This window comes from Poecilia mexicana, unplaced genomic scaffold, assembly GCF_051168715.1.
Source record: "Poecilia mexicana isolate PSO_F unplaced genomic scaffold, ASM5116871v1 scaffold_6, whole genome shotgun sequence".
In the NCBI taxonomy this organism is placed as follows: Eukaryota; Metazoa; Chordata; class Actinopteri; order Cyprinodontiformes; family Poeciliidae; genus Poecilia; species Poecilia mexicana.
In genome coordinates, this window is record NW_028263375.1 from 2,823,996 (window position 1) to 2,841,876 (window position 17,881).

Below are 17,881 nucleotides of genomic sequence, written 5' to 3' on the forward strand. Positions count from 1 at the left end.
TCATATGGTTGTCTAAGTGTTAATGCCTAAGCTCAACCACCTCCTGCTATTAGGAACCACACACTGCAGGAGGTAAGTAAACAAACTAGAGGAAGCTCAGATACTAGGAACGAAGTATGCACCTGTCATTGAATATTGTGTGCAAACTTACATACAGCTTGATGGATTAAAAAACTCTGTACCCGTTAGAGAAGTTTACAATTTTTCCCTCGTGTTTTATTGACCTTCAAGAATCTAGATTGTACAGTTTAGGCCTTGCATGCACAAATAGAAACTGCTGTCAGAAAAAGTGTGATTGGTATAGCTCTATTTGTTTCGATAAAAACTAACATCTTTAAGTGTTTAATTAGTCAAACTTTCAAGGTCAAGCAAAATTTTGAGCAGACATATTTCTTTAATTATACGTTTCAGAGAAGATTTTCCATACTTGTTTGTATTATAATATACAAGATCTATTGCAATTTCTTGTCATCTGCAGCCTTCTCCTTGACATTCAGTGTAAGAAAACTTTGTTGGGAAAAATTAAAAAAGGCATTTTTTTTCTAATACAAAACAAAACAGTTTTTATTGGACACATAAAAATTAACAAGAATTGGAAGCATATTACCTTTTTGTCAGAAACTGCTTGATCTTTGAAATCAAAACATTTTTGAAACTGGTCAATTTCATAAAGTTTTCCCAGATTAATAAGAGCATGCAGACCATTGCTGAATAAACATACTCTGTTACTGTTGCTTTTTCTCTGCAGGTTGCTGGAAAACTTATGCTGACATCAAAGCAGCAGGACTGCAGACTGGAGGCCAGACAGGGAAAGGCAAACGCCTACAGAGTGAGAAAATAAATATGGAAACCCAATAGCTCCTTATCTCAGACAGGACCCCTCCTTCTCCAAGACACTCGCATACATAAACAGAGACACATGGATCCACACTGAATCTGACAAATACACATCCTGTCTACTGCTTACGACATCTACCGTTTTGATGTAAGTTCATACAATCAAACTATTTAGATGGTGACAAAATAGTCAAGTAGTTACTCATTTGTATTCAATCCATTGAAATTGTTTAAGATTAGTAATTTCATTGTACATTTTCATTGACATGAAAATGTCATTGACATGAAAATGTGAATTAAATTTTAGCAGAAACAAAAATGAACTCATCAGTGTAGCCTCAAGTGACCTTCTCTTCAACGTCCATTCCAACACACCCATCTGCTCAGCTAAAAATTGGCTGCGAATGACTTAATGAAACTCTAACAAATGTAGGAAGTAAAAGAACTGTGATAAAAGATGGGATTGAATGCAAGGGTTTTTTAAGTAGAAGTACCACAAGACAGAATAACTACAAAAATGTTGCTCTCCGTCCTCAGATTGAAGTTGACTTTTAACTACAAAACTGTTCAGTAACCCGTATTCAGATGCAACCACACTACATTAGGGACGTATACCTGGAGTGAACACCTTGCTTACAACCCAACACACAACTGTATGTGAACATTCTCACAGGGAAGCTAAATATAAAGACCCAGACTCTAAAAACTCCTGTGAAGCAGCTGGAATCCATGGCAGATTGGAGGGATTAGAGACTGAAATCAGCCATGATGAATGTAACATTGTGTGACATTCTGAGTAATTATCTCAATGAAAACAGCTCATTACAAAATGTGCTCTCCTCCTGCTGCTTTCTTCCTCTGCTCTAGGATCCAAGTTAATTACAGGGAGAGGAAATCTCAATTTAAAGTGACTGAAATAAAAAATTCTAATAAAGAACTGAAATGTATACGATGTACATCACATACACTGAGCCTTCCTTTATTAGTCATCTTTCTTTCAACAAATAAAAATGAATTCATGAAAAATAGTCAGTTTAAAAAACTCAATTGATTCAACTTTTCAAACAGTGAAAAACAGCAATAAAAACAAATTTTCAACAACGGTTATTTTTATGCCAACTATGTTGCAAGTAATCTTTAAGAAAAAATACACTTCTTGTGACCATTGACAAAAATCTGTGTTCAAGTAAACATTTTCCTCATAAACTATTTTAAGCACTTATAATAACATAGTTGTGTATACTAACTCAAATGTCAAGTCAGTGAGAATAGATTACATAGAACTCCATTTGTAACAGGTTTATATGTTCAAATTAAATTTGGCAAATAAGTATGCAATGTTAGTCTTGTGTTTTTTTAAATGGCTATTACAAAAAGAATTTAGTATTAATGAAGAAGTTGTTTCAATTACAAACTGCAGTTTTAATTCCAGAGAAATTGATAAACTAAAAGAGCATGCAGCATGTTGAGGAGGGCAGACTGATAAAAACGATGAGAGGAAGTATATTTACATAAGTGAATTCTGGAAAGAAAGAAAAAAGAAACACCGCTGATGATGTCATGTTGTACAACTCAGCCAAGAATACCTCCGCATGCCAAAGTGAAATTGGCTTTGTTTAATATCTGACTTCAACATGCCCAGAATAACTAATAAATCTAAGTTACAGAGCAGATTAATAGGCTCACAACATAACATTCTAGTTTTTAATGAGACAACTTCCCCAATATTATCCACACATGAAAAGCTACTGTTTCACTGCAGAAGGGACTGAAAAAAAGACTTTGAATATATTTGAATGCTAATTTTAAAGTTGATGTCTGTAACCTGTTTAAGAACCCTATAATTTTTTTTTTTTTTAAAGACGGGGTTAAAAAAATGTTAACACTTTATAATGTGCAATGAGGGCAGTCAGAAGTCTTAAACTAGGGCTAAATCCCATAAACCTCAAAGAAAGGAAAATAAGAGAGAAAATGCTGTTTACCCCATCACCACAAGTCTTAGTGGAGGCGTTAAATGTGAAAACATAGTGAAACAAACTAAACCAACATTGGTAACTTTTTTCATCCTGGCAAAACCAGGATCAAATTTGAATCCAGACGCACAGAACTTGTGGAACAACATAAATCTGAAAGCTGATGTAACAGGGAAAATATATTTCTAAGTTTTAAAAACAGGTTGTTTTTTTATTAAATCATCTAGTAAAAAAAAAAACATGAGTGTGTACTTAACTCAGTGTGTCACTGCTCGGTTCACTATTTAACGTGTTAGAAATTCCCTATGCAATTTCATAGGGAATTGCATAGGGAATTTGCAATTCCCTATGCAATTTCTATGTAATCTATGTAAGGGAAGTGAGCCAACTGTTAGAGCTCCTAAGGGGTGCAATGAAAAGATCAATACCCAAGAAGTACAGCCAGATGCCCATACCTGAAGCACTCGAAACTGCCAAACAGTTTGAGTATATGATGTACATCATATAAATTGACGTACATCAATTTATATGATGTATATCATATAAATTGAAAGGAATATTACACAACACCAAAATAAAATTTCAATGACGTTGTCTGTTCATTATTGGTTCTCTGGCACAATCCATCAGAAGCCTAAGCAGCAACACCCAGATTTCCCCTTTCCACGCCACTTGGACCAACTCTTCCGAGGGAATCCCAAGGTGTTCCCAGGGCAGTCAAGAAACATAGTCCCTCGAGAGTGTTCCTGGTCTTCCTCTGGATTACCTCCCAAAGAGATATACCCAAAATCCCTCTCCAGGGAAGCACCCAGGAGCCATCCTAACCAGATGCCCAAGCCACCTCAACTGGCCTCAACAGTCTCTTCTGGATGACTGAGTTTCTCACTCCATTTCCAAGGAGCCCAGAAACCCTGCAGAGCAAACTCCTTTCAGCCACTTGAATCTCCAGTCTAGTTCTTTCGGTCACTACTCGGAGTTTGTGTCTACAGATAAGGGTGGGAACTTAGATTGACCAGTAAATTGAGAGCTTTACCGTTTGAGTCAGCTCTCATTACCATGACAGATCGGTACTGCGCTCAAATTACTGCAGATGCAGCACCAATCCATCTATCTATCTCCCACTCCATTTTTCTCTCCCTTGCAAACAAAGCATGCAGATACTGAAACTGTGCTTTGGGTAGGATCTCGTGCCCGAACCAAAGAAAGCACTCAAGACCATGGTTTCAGACTTCAAGGTATTGGTTTTCATTCTAACTACTTCACATTCAGCTGAGAACCACTCAAGTGAAGGCTGTAAATCATGGTCTGATGAAGCCAAGAGAACAGATACTCAATGTTGAGGCCACCAAACTGGCTGCACCTAGAAGTTATCATGAAGGTTATGAACCAGTGACAAAGCACAACATTGGTGGAATCCAACTCTTACCCGAAAATAGTTCGAACTACTGCCAACAATGCAGACCAAGCTCTGACACTTGCCATGAAGGGACTTAACAGTGTCAGGGGCCTGGAAGCCAGAACTCTCCAGAAGCCCCTAGAAGACTCCCCGAGGGACACTGTCAAACGCCTTCTCCATGAACATGTAAACTGGTTGGATGCACTCCTATGCACTCTCCAGGGCCCTGCTGAGGGTGTGGAGCTGGTCCAATGTTCCATGAACAGGATGAATCCGAGATTCAGCTATTCTGCAGACCGTCCTCTCCAGATCCCCTAAATAGACCTTACCAGGGAGGATTAGGAGTGCAAGTTTCTTGTAGTTGGAACACACCCTGCGGTCCTTCTTTTTAAACCTGAGGAACACCACCCCTGGTCTGCCAATCCAGGGAAACTGTCCACGATGTCCTTGTTACATAGCAGAGGCACATCAACCAACACCACCCTACAACATCCAAAGTCTAAAGAAACTCCGGGCTAATCTCATCCACCCCTGGGGCCCTGCCACCGATACGTTTTTTTTAACCAAATCAGTGACTTCAGCCTGACCTAAAGTCCCAAGTCTCGACTTCCTCACTGGAAAACATGCCAGTGGGACTGAGAATGTGGGATTGCATCCTGACACATCAACTAAAATTACACAAAATTGTTCATCTTGTGTCCGAAGAGCAGGACTTGAGAATTTTAAGCAACCTGCTCTGATGCTCTTCTTTGAAATTTTTAACATATATAAAGATGTGTTGTAAATAAACACCAGGCCCCATTACAACAGCTTAGTTTGACACTGATGTGACACTACTTTTCTATTATTTGCAATGTAAAAGAGCAGGTTAATTAAAACTCTGATAATAGTTTCCTTGGAAACAGTGGGTTGTTCTGACATTTTTAAAACGATTTGTTACCAAAATGGGTAGCAAATCACTACGTACATATGTGCACAATATTCATAGTCTGTGCATATTTATGAAGTACTTTTGCAAGTAGTGCTGCCCCACTTAATCAGATATTTTTCATCATCTAGATTTGGTAAATTACGAGAAAACAGAACATAAATGTACATTTTACAAATGTGATTATTAAAATGATATAAAACAATACTATTTTTAAGAAATGAATAGTTGCACACACAATAATGAAGGACAATTGAAGACCTAATACAAAAGAAGAAAAAAATTAGATATCAGAAAAGAAAAATCACAAAAAGGAAAAAAGCACAATAGAAGTCAAAGAAAAATGCAAAAAGAGGGGTACATTTTTCCAGATTAAGATCTGAGAAGCAATGGTCCTTTAGATGTTTCCATCAGCTAACCACAAGCCAAGGCTGAGCATATGAGGCATGTGACTTCCACTGGTACATTCACTCTGCGATGCTAATAACGGCAATGTGTTGGTTACATTAAAACACTACAATAAGTCTTGATATACAAAGAAGCTTACAAAAAAAAAACTTCAGACTTAAAGGTTTAATATTAACACAACAAGCATTCATTAGAAAAAGTTTTAGTTTTAACCTGATTTCTATTTATTCATAAAACTTACTAGTTGTCTTCCATGAATTTATCACTCAAATGATAAGAATTTTAAACTTAAAAAAGTTTCCAAAGGAAAAAAGATTCCAAATATTTGTTTTTGGACATCAGCCTTTTTATTTTAGTGAAGTGACAACACAGGATCTAAGTTTATCAAAAAACTAAACTAGACATTTATATGTTTAAATAAAACTATAAATTTCTCAAACTTTTTCCTATGATGTCAAACAAAACACTAAGACACATTATGCAAGACATAAGCTCCCTTTGAACAATGTAAGCATCAGGCTCCTTGTACAGTGTAAGCAGTGGCTGAAGCTACTTTGACAACTTAATTACACATGTGAGGTGCAGCTGGACGGAACAAACTGTAGTAAGAGTCAATGTTCTGAAACCAGCAAGATAAAATAAATCAGACAAATGAAACAGGAGAGGAATTTCCATCAGTGTCAGGAAATACCACTCCCAACTAAGACGATGTTTCAATACCCAGACTGAAAGAAGTATTTGCTCAGCACTTCTGCAGCACCAGCACAAGCTTCAGACTTCAACTTTGCACTTAAAAATAAACCCAAAACAAATCCGAGACCAGTACTCTGGCTTTAGAGTACACATATTGCTTCAGAAATATAAATAAGCAATTTCCACACCACTGTAGAAAGTGAGATGACCTGGACATACTGTGAATGAGACACGACAGGAAAGAACCTCCATGCCAAGGCAATGAAGAGTATAAAATATTTTTTATTTAAAACACACTCAGTGGTTGTCATTTTTACTTTATATATGAGCTAATATTTCCAAACTGCAACATGTCTCTGACAGAACAAAGTATCACTTGAGTAAACATTCGGCTTAATTGAAGGCAACTGTTTCTTAAAGTACAATATCAGACAGAACAGCGAACATGTAATAAGAGTAATAAGGTCAGAAGAGAGGCCGCTCTGGTCCGGATGGCTTGAGAGCAGGGATTAAACCGTGGAACAACAGCATCCTGCCCAAAGTGCATTGATCATTGCTTGACTTACTGAATACAGGAAGCTACTGGGATGATTTTTTTTCCACCAGCTTCTTTCCTGCTACAAGAAGTTTTCAGAAGGAAAAATTGTTTCATGCCACCAAAAACCCAAATTCTACCAGATTTCCATGACCAAACTAGTTCTTATTCTGAATGTTCCACTTCTTGGTATCTGAGCTAGTTTTTTTTCCTACTTACCTGTTATAATAAAAAAAAAATTAACTAGATTTTGGAATATTTTGTGCTTAAGACAAAGTTATTTTGCTTTTTTATAAACAGCAATTAAATATAAACTCTTCTGTGCTGAAACAAAAGAAGATAGCTTATCCCTTGTCCAGAGTCTTGTCGACTTTTGGATCACTTCATTTGGAGAAATATTCCCTGATTTCAAAACTTTGACTTAAGTGGCACTTGTAATTCCAGCCTCCAGTGTGAGACCAGATTACAGATTCAACCTCCAGATCAACATCAAAACAGCCATAAGATGTTATCTGTCTGAAGCAAAAATCCAAAATCTCATAACAATTGCCTCTGCAGCAATACCCCTTGAGACAGTTGGTTATGCACACGCGGGTGGGCAATTCAGGTCCATGCAGTGCAAGAGGAAGTTTTGAGACTGTGCGTTCACACCAGGAGCAGTGAATTTTTCAAATTTAAATGCAATAGTTTAATTTGATTGTTAAAATGTAGTTATTGGAGCCAGAGTCAGAGGTTTTTATCACTGTGAGGAAATGTTACATTTATTCACCGTTTGATGTATGACGGCTGGATGTGGAATTTCTGTTCCAAGTAAAAATTAAATTTAGTTGAATAAGTCATTTTAAAAAATTGACAGGTAAAAATAGACTGCGACTATATATTTTTTTCTTTACCTCGTCAGTCAAAATGACAGACAAGAAAAAAGTCTAGTACAATCTCCATCAGATACATTAACTAAAACAAAGCTTAATTGCAAAATAAATTAAATGAAACAGGGACTTTCACTTAGGATTTTTGGAAGTTAAGGGAATAACTCTTTTGTGACTGCTTTTTTTTAGTACTTTAACCCACTAAAGCAAGAATGTTTTACAGTGTTTATGTTCTGAGGTACAAATAGAAACAATCTCAGCTTTCCAGGATTGTGTATCATTAACCAGTTTTGAGTTTGAAAGAACCAGATGTGCTGTAACGGCTTCAGCTGCTGCTGTAGCCGTATGCCTGCGCTTCGCTCCTAAGGTGAGTAAACATGGAAGTCTAAATTAGCAGAAGCTTTTTTTTTTTTTTAATACAGTTGTTTCTTTCCATATGATTTCAAATTACTACATAAATGATACAGTGTAGTCAAAGTGATTGTAATGTTTTTGAGAGGGGGTTGCATATGGTATCCTCCGAAATACTGCATTGAAGCAGTCCTTTATGGTACAATGTTGGACACATTGATATTGACAACTGCAATTTGATATATTGTGCAGCGAGTCATCTTGACACAATAAACATTACTAGTATTTATAGACTGTCAGTCTATAAACACAAAAGTTTTGGTTTTACACATTATGAATTCAACCTCAAAAGACAGGTGTAAAGTCTCAGTGTAGGACAACAAATGTTTTAAGACCTTTGGAAACAAAATGTGAAATAAATATAATAATGTAATAAATTTAGCATCTAAGAATAAACTAGCAAGCCTTTGTCTATTAGGAGAAGGATTCAGTTTTAGAATAGTAGCTTAGGCTTTTTGGGGGAAGTCCTGAATAAGGGGTTTCCTAATTCACATGCATTACCCATTATTTAGGAGCAATGAGGTTTGGTGGTGTAAAACCCTAAAAATAGTTTGGAAGGAATTTAACAGAGGAAGGGAATGCATGCCAAACCAACAAGTCTCAAAGGCACCTCCCCAAATCATCTTGAGGCAAAGCATCAATCAAAAACTCCACATCAGTGGCAAATTCACTCAGTGGTCATAAAACTCCACAGATCAAGCAGCAAGCTGAGCCAAAACCAGAAAGGCTCTGCTCAGTAAACCCAAGTCCTTATCACTGTCTCATAAAAAATAAAGAGGGTCTTAGAATATTATGTTGTAACTGCTGTCCAGCAAGTTCCTCTCTGCCTTTGCTGATCACGGCTTATCTTGAACATCTGGGGCAATTTACCATGTTGCAGAGGGGAAAAAATGCAAGTTAAAAAAACTCCATCAAGGTACGCCTTTAGACTTTCAATTAAAATTGTGTAATGTTGGGGATTTAGGTTACTATGTCAACAAGCAACAAACTCAGAAGGCAAGTCTGAAAAGAAAAACAAGGTAAATTATTGTACAAATAGTGTAATGCCATTTTCATAAGTGAACCTTGGAAAAATTATATTTTACATGTTCAAAAAAAAAGCACAAACAATAAAGTGTAATTAATTTATCACAGGTAACTTTTCTTTTATAAAATGTTTGCTTAATTTATGTTTAACCTACCAGCAGTTTGTAAACTTAAAGCTAAAGAAAATGGACAAAATCCTTACCATTCTTTCTGTACTACAATCCTTGTTACACTGTATTTCAAGCAATTACACTGTCAGCAGGAGCTGTAATCTCCTATTGCTGCTAAATGCCCAAGTTTCCACATTTTCTGGAAACCACAGTCATGAGCTGCTCATGCTGCTGTGCAGATGGACCCTATTGGCCAATCTCAATATCCCTAATATTACCCAGTTCCTCTCGGGAGGAAACATGAACATTCAAAAGGTCTAAATAATTCCGGTCAAATTACGTGGCCTTTAATGAACTACAAAAGATGTGCGGATGTTTTTACAGGCCAGAGCTCAGGCTTTAACAGTAATTATGAAAACAAACCATATTAATGATATCATTTATCATTTCCACACATTGGCGGTGTGAGGCCTACCACAAGGTTCCACTGGACAAAAGAAACACTAGTGATTGTCTAAACAAAACGTAAGATTTTCCATACACACTTGAGATTATGCAGTTCTTTTCAAAATCCTTTGGGCCGTTGTGCAAATTGCGCGAGAGCTCCAGGGTGAAATGTCAAGGCCCATCTGTTGCATGAACCTATGCCAAACAAGCTCCCTGCATCCAATCAGAATATGATTACAATTCAATGTATATCAAGATTAGATGGAACTATATATACAAAGATTCACTAAATTCTTTATTATTTATTCTTGTTATAATCTTATAATTATCCTCATTAATACAATCACAGCTTTAATAAGAAAAACAAGCTGGCCTCATGTTCTTGGGTTAAAACCCAGTAGTCAGCCTCCTACCTCCCAGACAGGGGAGAAGTGCAGGGCTTCATTTAAATTCCACATGTTTGAAAGATTTCTCCTGTAAGTCTGGCTTTACTCCAAATTATGTCTCTTGGGTTCGCATACCACTGAATAATTTGTCCAAATGTCATTTGCAATTCCCCAAAATCTTCTCTTTACCCAAAGCCTTTCAGAAAACATCTGTAACAAATAGTTGTTTTGAGAATACATCAGTGCTGTTACTGGTACATGACCTAAAGCTGTGTACGAAGCATTAAAACAAGTCTAAATTTCCATAGAACTGGAAACGTGATAGCATGAGCAGTAGCCACCTGCATAGAATGATATTTACCATTAGTTCTGGGGAGCTCAAACTCATGTGTTACAAATCTTTTTGCTGCTGCCTATATAATTAGCTGTAATTGACTTCCCTTGAAATGTGTTTCTTCTGGGACATCTGGCCTTGAAACTTCAGCCTTCCCATATAAGGGGCCAGCTCTGAGCTGCATTTGGAATTTTATAACCAGCATGGGTGGCAAACATGAGTCCAGAAAAATCTAAAAAAAATTGTATTCAAGACAACTGCTTTTACATCACTGAACTTCAAAACTAAAAAGATTTATGACTACAGAAACTATAAAACATTATCTCAGCATCTAAAGTGTGTAAATGCGATATTGCAAAAAAAGACATTTTAATGGCATCAAACTGATTGAATGGTGAAACCACAAACCATGTTGGACATGGTACTCTTGAGAAACCTAATAAGACAAAATCAGCTGTTTTGGTTTCATTTAAAGGAATACTTTCTAAATCATTTCTTAATGATGCTGGGTGAAGTACTTGTGAGTACTTGGCAAAATCTGCTTCTTGAATCAGGTAAGACTTCTCATAAAAAAAAACTGTTTTTTTCCTTGTGAAAAAAAAAACTATCTAATGAGGGGTAAATATCTTATGTATTATTGTAACAATCCATTGTATTACAGTCTAGGTGAACTCTTTAGTTGATTCAAACCTTACCAGTATTTTTTTTTTACTTTAAAAAGTACATTCCCCTCCATACAGCATCTTTATTACTACACACAATTGCTTACATATCTGAGAGTGGGCATATCCCACCACTTACAAGTTGAGTCTGTCAGCAGTTTTAAAAATGTCCATTTTCATGTACTTCACTGTTGTACTGCAGGTATAGAAAAATGAACAGATGAACAGGAAGAAATGCAGCTCCAGCTGACACAGTCAACAATCTTGGGGTACACCAATAGATGCAATACCATGGATGCTGAATTGGCAAAACTAGCAGGATTGTGTTGTGGTAATGTTTAAATTGCATGAAATAATCCAATTCTAAGAAACATCTGATATGGATTTCTGAAATGGCAGAAATTTGCTGTCAATTCTCAGAGCCTTGCTCAGAGCAAATGCTAGCTTGTATCTGCTCTGATTACTGTCTGCTTCAGGTGATATCATTTCTGCCATCTCCTCACTACTAAACATATACAGAGACCTTGATGCAGCAGTCCAGGGTTTGTACATTTCCCCTTTGTGTCAAGAAGGGGGAAAGGTGTATAAAGAAGCTGCATTTGAAACACCAATTACAATTTTTGGAAACATTAAGATAAATGTATAAGGGAGTTTTATTTTAGCATACAGTGAACCTTAAATAACAAGACTTTCTGGTCAGTGCCATTTCAGCCCAGACATCAGTTTAACTAAAAAAATATGTTTCTCATAAAGAACTCACCTGCGCTCCATCTTTTAACTTGAGGATGCACTCCATTGTGTTGATGGTGATGACAACAGGCTCTGAGCCCAGCTTGGTCCAGGGTACATGAATCCGTAGCTCATGGATATGGCCACTCATGAATGTAAATGGTAACTTCAACTCCTGGAAAAAGACAAAGAAATAAAAAAATACAAACAATTGTTAAAATAAGAGTTAGAGCAATATTTAACTGCATTCCAAGCAGTCCTTCATGATATAAAAATTTCACCCATGAATTTTGCATGGACAATATATTGGCGATATATTGTGCAGCCTAAAGTTCATCGTCTAGAGCAGGGGTCCCCAAACTTTTTCCTGCGAGGGCCACATAGCTGTTCCTTCCTCTGGTCGGGGGCCGGTCTTAGTTTTTGGAGAAAGAAACCTTAGAAAATTCTTGTCGACGGGGGGGAGGGCTGTTGTGTCTTTGAAACTGTCGAGGGGGGGGGGACACGTGCGATGACACATTCGCGCTTTTAGATAGATTTTTACCCAGAATGCAAATGGAAAAAACCATGAGTGAAACGGTGACTGGGACTGACTAGTATATATTCCATTGAGGGAAAGTTAGTTTCACATCTGCTCAAGCCCCCTGGTGGTTGAAGAAAAATCCACATATAAACCAGAAAATACAATATATGAAAAAAAAACACTGAATGCTCTCTGGTATGAGGAGGCGGGCCGGATCCGGCATTGTTCAGGGGGCCAGACCAAATGACGTGGCGGGCCGGATCCGGCCCGCGGGCCGTAGTTTGGGGACCCCTGGTCTAGAGGGACAACGATGCTAAACATACAGAATGTTAGAATGGCCATGAGCTAAACTTGAAAACTGCTACTTACTTTCTTATCTGACTGAGCTTGAGCCATTTAGCAAATGACAAAAAAAGACACACTCTAGAAATGCAAAGCTGTTAGAAACATACCAAAAGACTTGCACCTATAACTGTAACAAGGTGTTTGAGCAGTTACCTCCATAGAATCCATCTGGACTTCAATTGAAAAAAGACTGTGATCACATTGTAAATTAGTGGGGTACAGCCAGCTTCCATTTGACGCCACAGAGTTGAAATGCAATCACACAGTAATATTAAACCCATTTCTCTAAAACTATCCCTATATTGAAGAATTGTTCATCGTCTTGATGGCTCCAGGTCATTACTATTTTATTCCATTTTGTGGTTATAAAGTTCCTCTTGGAAACTCACTTGAATGTTATTTTGTCCTTCTTGTTCAATGCAATCAATGCATTCATTATATCAACACTCTACATAATTGTACATGAGTGTGTGTACACAGCTTTCTAAACTTCCAGGCCACTTTATCAGGTCAATTACTGGAAAATGAACAATTTGCTTTCTTTACTTTCTTTCATAAGCAGCAACAGGTTTGAGATACAGAATTAAAACACAACTGTAATAAAGACTAGTGACATTAAGTGCAAATATACCAAAAAAGCAGTTAGTTTTTCCTTAAATTCACTTGATAATGAGGTGACTCAGGTACCTGCACTCAACCACTTTACTCAAGGCATATTTCTTTATTTATGCTGTTTGTTGCATAATCTTCTAAGCTATATTTTCTCAGACAAATTCAATGTTATGTTTACAACTTGTTTGGACCTCTGACAGTGTGTCAGATATTACTGTGGAGCACTGTAGTAAAATATGGAGTTCATCTTAATCAATGTTCAGAAAAGCACAAGTTCTACTTAGCATACATTACCTGTTCCAGCACATCCAGTTTCAGGTCCAGCTTGCTGAGCACCACATCCCCTCCCCATAGAGAAAGCTGTAGGTCAGATGGCTTCAGGTTCTTTATGTACTTGTTCACATAGCTCATCAAGAGCGGCGTGACGTAGGACTCCAGCATCTTTTCACTGTATTGGACACAAGTCAAAGGCTCAGTAAAACACTACAATGTCAGGCAATAATGGTGTTCATTTGTAGAATTTTGTACCAGTCACTGGGGTGATAAGGATTGGTGTAGAGAGCAATTTAAGCTCTACATCCCAGGAAATTTTAGAGCGCTTCGTGCGTCCTTCTGCACCCAAGATTTATGACAATTTCATTTTCCTGTAGGACTTGATCTCTAACTCACACTGTCTGAAGTACAAGCATTTGAAAACTACAATAAGAAATTGTTTTTTTTAATGACAGGAAATGGAAACACTTGCTTAACATCAAGATATAAAAATATGACTACATACTCTATTTTTGTTATGATGGGCTTGTCCATTAATCTCATGAAACAGGGAAAAAGAGGATGCTCTGGTGCCTATCTCCAACGGTCATTGGGTAAGAGGCAGGGTACAGATTGTCAGTCTATCACAAGAGACACACTGGACATACTCATTCACACACACAACTAAGGGCAATTTAGAAACACAGTTTAACCCAACAGTTATGTCTTTTGGGGTATTGGAGGGAGCTTGTGTACCCAGAGAAAACACACATGCGTTGGGAGAACCTGCAAACTCCATTCAAAAAGAACCTAGGCCTGATTTGAACCTACTTGCTGCAAATAAACAGCTATTCTCTAAACAATAAGAGTTCAAATAGCTGATGACTGGAATAGTACAGGAACATTAAACAACTGGACTTTGGAAGTACAGCACTCAACTAAAATGTATATTCATAGTTGAGAACGAATTTAAAATAAATTCATTTAAGTATATGGGATGTTCAAAATTTGTTTGAAGCATGTAGGTTTAATGTGTTCTCAAGAGTTACTTGTATGATTAAATACCATACTTTTGACATATTTATGCAATTTAACGTGTGTGATAGTCTTGTATGTTTTTTGTTGGTTCGTTTGTTTTTTTGTGAAAAATAGTCATGCCCGATAGAAGACTACTGATGGTATGGATATGGGCGCATTACTAAAGCCTGAAATTAGGTATTGGTAACAGCAGAAGTCCTCATTTTAATAGCTACCTGTAAAGGCGTATATTAATTAGGTAAAATAATGTAAGGTGCGTCACTAAAGGCAGTACTTCGGTATATCTGAAAATACAGAATGGAAGGAAGCTAATTAAAGATACTGGCCACACCTGTGTTTTTTCTGCAGTTAAAACTCCAAATATCTAGGGTCTTTTATACGCAGATAACATAACATTTTTGTGAATATTAACGGCGTATTCCCATTTGCTTCATATCAAAATGTATCAAACACTTGCCATTCTCCGTTTAAAGATGAATTTTATAAAATATTTAGCTGCACAAACTCTTGTTTACGTGTTAACTTTTCGCAAATTAAACTTTCACAGTCGTTTAACGTGAGAGCTAATGCAGCTTTTCCTTGCGAAATGCAACAACGGAGAACCAATACTACCAATTAGCAACCTATATTTCAAAATGATAGAGACATAAACATAACTAAAGTGCTCTGTAACCTCAAGTTTAACTTACTAACTAGCAATTCCCGATAGTGAGATAGAGAAAGGCTAGCTATGCTAACCCTACCTGTCATTAAAGCAGCTTCGTACTCTGCCCACAAATGTTCAGCTGCGGCAAAGAAAAGACACCCTAAAACAAAAACATTGAAGGTTTACACAAAAAATAAGATTCTTACTTGATTCCAGCTTCTGTCCACCCACTATTTCTTGAATTCACCGTTTCTCCTGTCAGCTACATCCCATAGCGGCTACAGCTCAAACGTCATCTGTAAACACCAACGCGGCTTCCGTATGACAAGCGTTGCCTTTGCGTTCGTGGGAAAAGAGCCTTTCCCAAAGCAGTTTACACATTCAGCAACTGAGACAACCAAAACGCTATGAATCTGTCAATAGATTATTTGTTTCTTCTGTGGTTAGCACAAGGTGCTTTTATGCTCTTAAAATATTTATTAGATTACCGATTTTAAAGCCCGTTCAAAGATTCAATGCACTTACGGTTGATCAACATCATGTAGTATTAGATTAAAATAGTAAATATTAATAGTTGGATTTTATAAATTGAATGTATCATAAAACACAACTGTGATAAACATCTACAGCTATTTAAAAAAAACAACAAAAAAAAACAAGACACAACCTACAGTCAAAATGTGCATAAGGAGACAACCCTGTTTAAAGTTATTCCCTTTAAAGAAACGCCCGACTTTTCTACAAAGTAATCAAACTCTTCAACATTAGTTTATCCCCTATATAATTGTTTTCTACTTGTTTTGGTATTTTGTTATAAAATGCTGTTTAATTCATATATAATCTACCCGCCCAAACACTTGCAAGCCTCAACAACCACATGCTTCATTTGACGTCACATGAGGCATACGACAACTGACCAACTGCTCTGTTGAGTGCGTCCATTTGTATTTTTCTTCTCTTAGTTTTCTACTTAATTAATTAAAAGAAAAATAATCAAACTAATTTTTTCTGTTAGCTGTATTTTCTTCTGCTCTGTATTTCTCCAGCAAGCTGATATTGAAAGCAGTGCTTTAATCTCCAGAAGATTTGATAACTTTAGAATCTAGGTCAAATCTATCAAAGATTTAGTGTTTATCAAAGCCAACTGATCAGGGTGGTTAAGTTTGTAGTTTTCACCCTCAGTGCGCATTTCAGTAGGAATCCTGCAGTAGAAATACAAACTTTATTATCTAGCAATGTTTTTGTTTTTTTAAATCAAAATTTTACATTTGCAAGTGAAAAAATAGTGGATGGTATATTCATTCCTGTTCTTCACTAAATCATCTGTTTTTGTAACACTTTGAGTTTAAAGGAACATGAAAGAGATAAGTCATTATATATATATATATATATATATATATATATATATATATATATATACCTGACATAGATAGCAGGTTGTACTGCTATCTATGTCAGCTAGCCTACTATGTAGGCTGTATTATAGCCTACTATGTAGGCTAGCTGAAGATTTTATGAATGAAAAAAGAATAATGTTGCTGAATAAATATTAGACATTGCACTGGAGAGACACATACTGACATAATATAAAAATATTATTAAATAGCAAAATAAAATAGAGAAGAAATATTTAAAACATTGTTTTGGGGGCACCTTTGTAAAAATTCGTTAATACTTAAACCATTTGAATAATTCTTCTTAAACTTCTCCTTTTATACTGCCGTTGAACGGTGTTTCTTCTTTTTTTTTTCTGTGAATCAAACTAGAAATGTTATCATATCTCAAATTTCAATGGGCTGTCGCAGGTGCAATCCGCATTTTTTATTTTATTTTATTTATTTATTTATTTTTTTGGGTACGGGTTCCTTATTCCCCCCGGAGTGTTTCCCACCCTCTTTCTCTGTCTAAAGAGTCAGGAAAATCTGCGTAAGGTCATATAAAGATAGGAAGGCAGAGCACCGGCTCCCATTGGCCTGCAGGCAGCGCAGCCGCTAACCTGTCAGTTAGATAAGGCTTACAGAGGACACAGTCAACGGAATCGGTCCTCGAATATCCACGCACTATTAACTGCGTCCTGGAAGAAAGTCATTCATCAGGTTGTTTTTAAAATCCACTCGGCGTTTTGTTTTGCTTTAGTATTATTATTATATTGGTCATTATTTATTTCATTTATTTATTTATTTATTTATTTAGTGATCCTCACGCAGAGTTGTAAGGCATATGTTTCATGGAAACCCCTGCAGTTGTTTTTTATTTGTTTGTTCGTTTTTTGCCTCGCGCATCAATGTTAACAATAAACTGCTGCGAGACACACACATGTTCTCCAAAAATTGTATTCATCCATCCAAAATTTTGGAATTCGATACAAGGCGGTATTTTCTCAGACTTATATAATTTGGTAATAGATAAACCACCGCTGGAAAGAGGAACCAGCTCCCCCGCGACTGCACGCACGAGCAGATGGATGGCTGGATGGATGGATGGATGGATGGATGGATGGATAGCTGGATTTATGACAAACCTTATAACAAAATATCTAGGTTTGTAACAAGATCGCTTCGCTTGCTTGTGCCTACTTTAAAAAAAAAAGGGAAAAGAGGCATGATGTAAATGTGTAAGATTCCATCCAGACTAAATTTGATCTGGAGGCAGTCATAAAACGGAAAAAAACCTGCAAACCATTGAAATATACATATTGCCAACATAATAATAATAATAATAATA

General features: G+C 36.7%; 1 protein-coding gene across 2 annotated transcripts in view; it reads right to left on the reverse strand.

The window, feature by feature from the left end:
* The window catches only part of vps13b (vacuolar protein sorting 13 homolog B), a 298,354-nt gene extending 282,428 nt beyond the window's left edge, over positions 1-15,926 (reverse strand). For both annotated transcript variants that reach the window (XM_015003945.2, XM_015003947.2), the window contains exons 1-3: positions 15,364-15,926; positions 13,516-13,669; positions 11,776-11,919 (exon numbers count right to left, since the gene is read on the reverse strand). In XM_015003945.2, the coding sequence (XP_014859431.2) occupies positions 11,776-11,919; positions 13,516-13,662 (291 nt within the window). In that variant the 5' untranslated portion in view covers positions 13,663-13,669; positions 15,364-15,926. The remainder of the gene's footprint in view (positions 1-11,775; positions 11,920-13,515; positions 13,670-15,363) is intronic.
* Between the last annotated feature and the right edge of the window lie 1,955 nt (positions 15,927-17,881).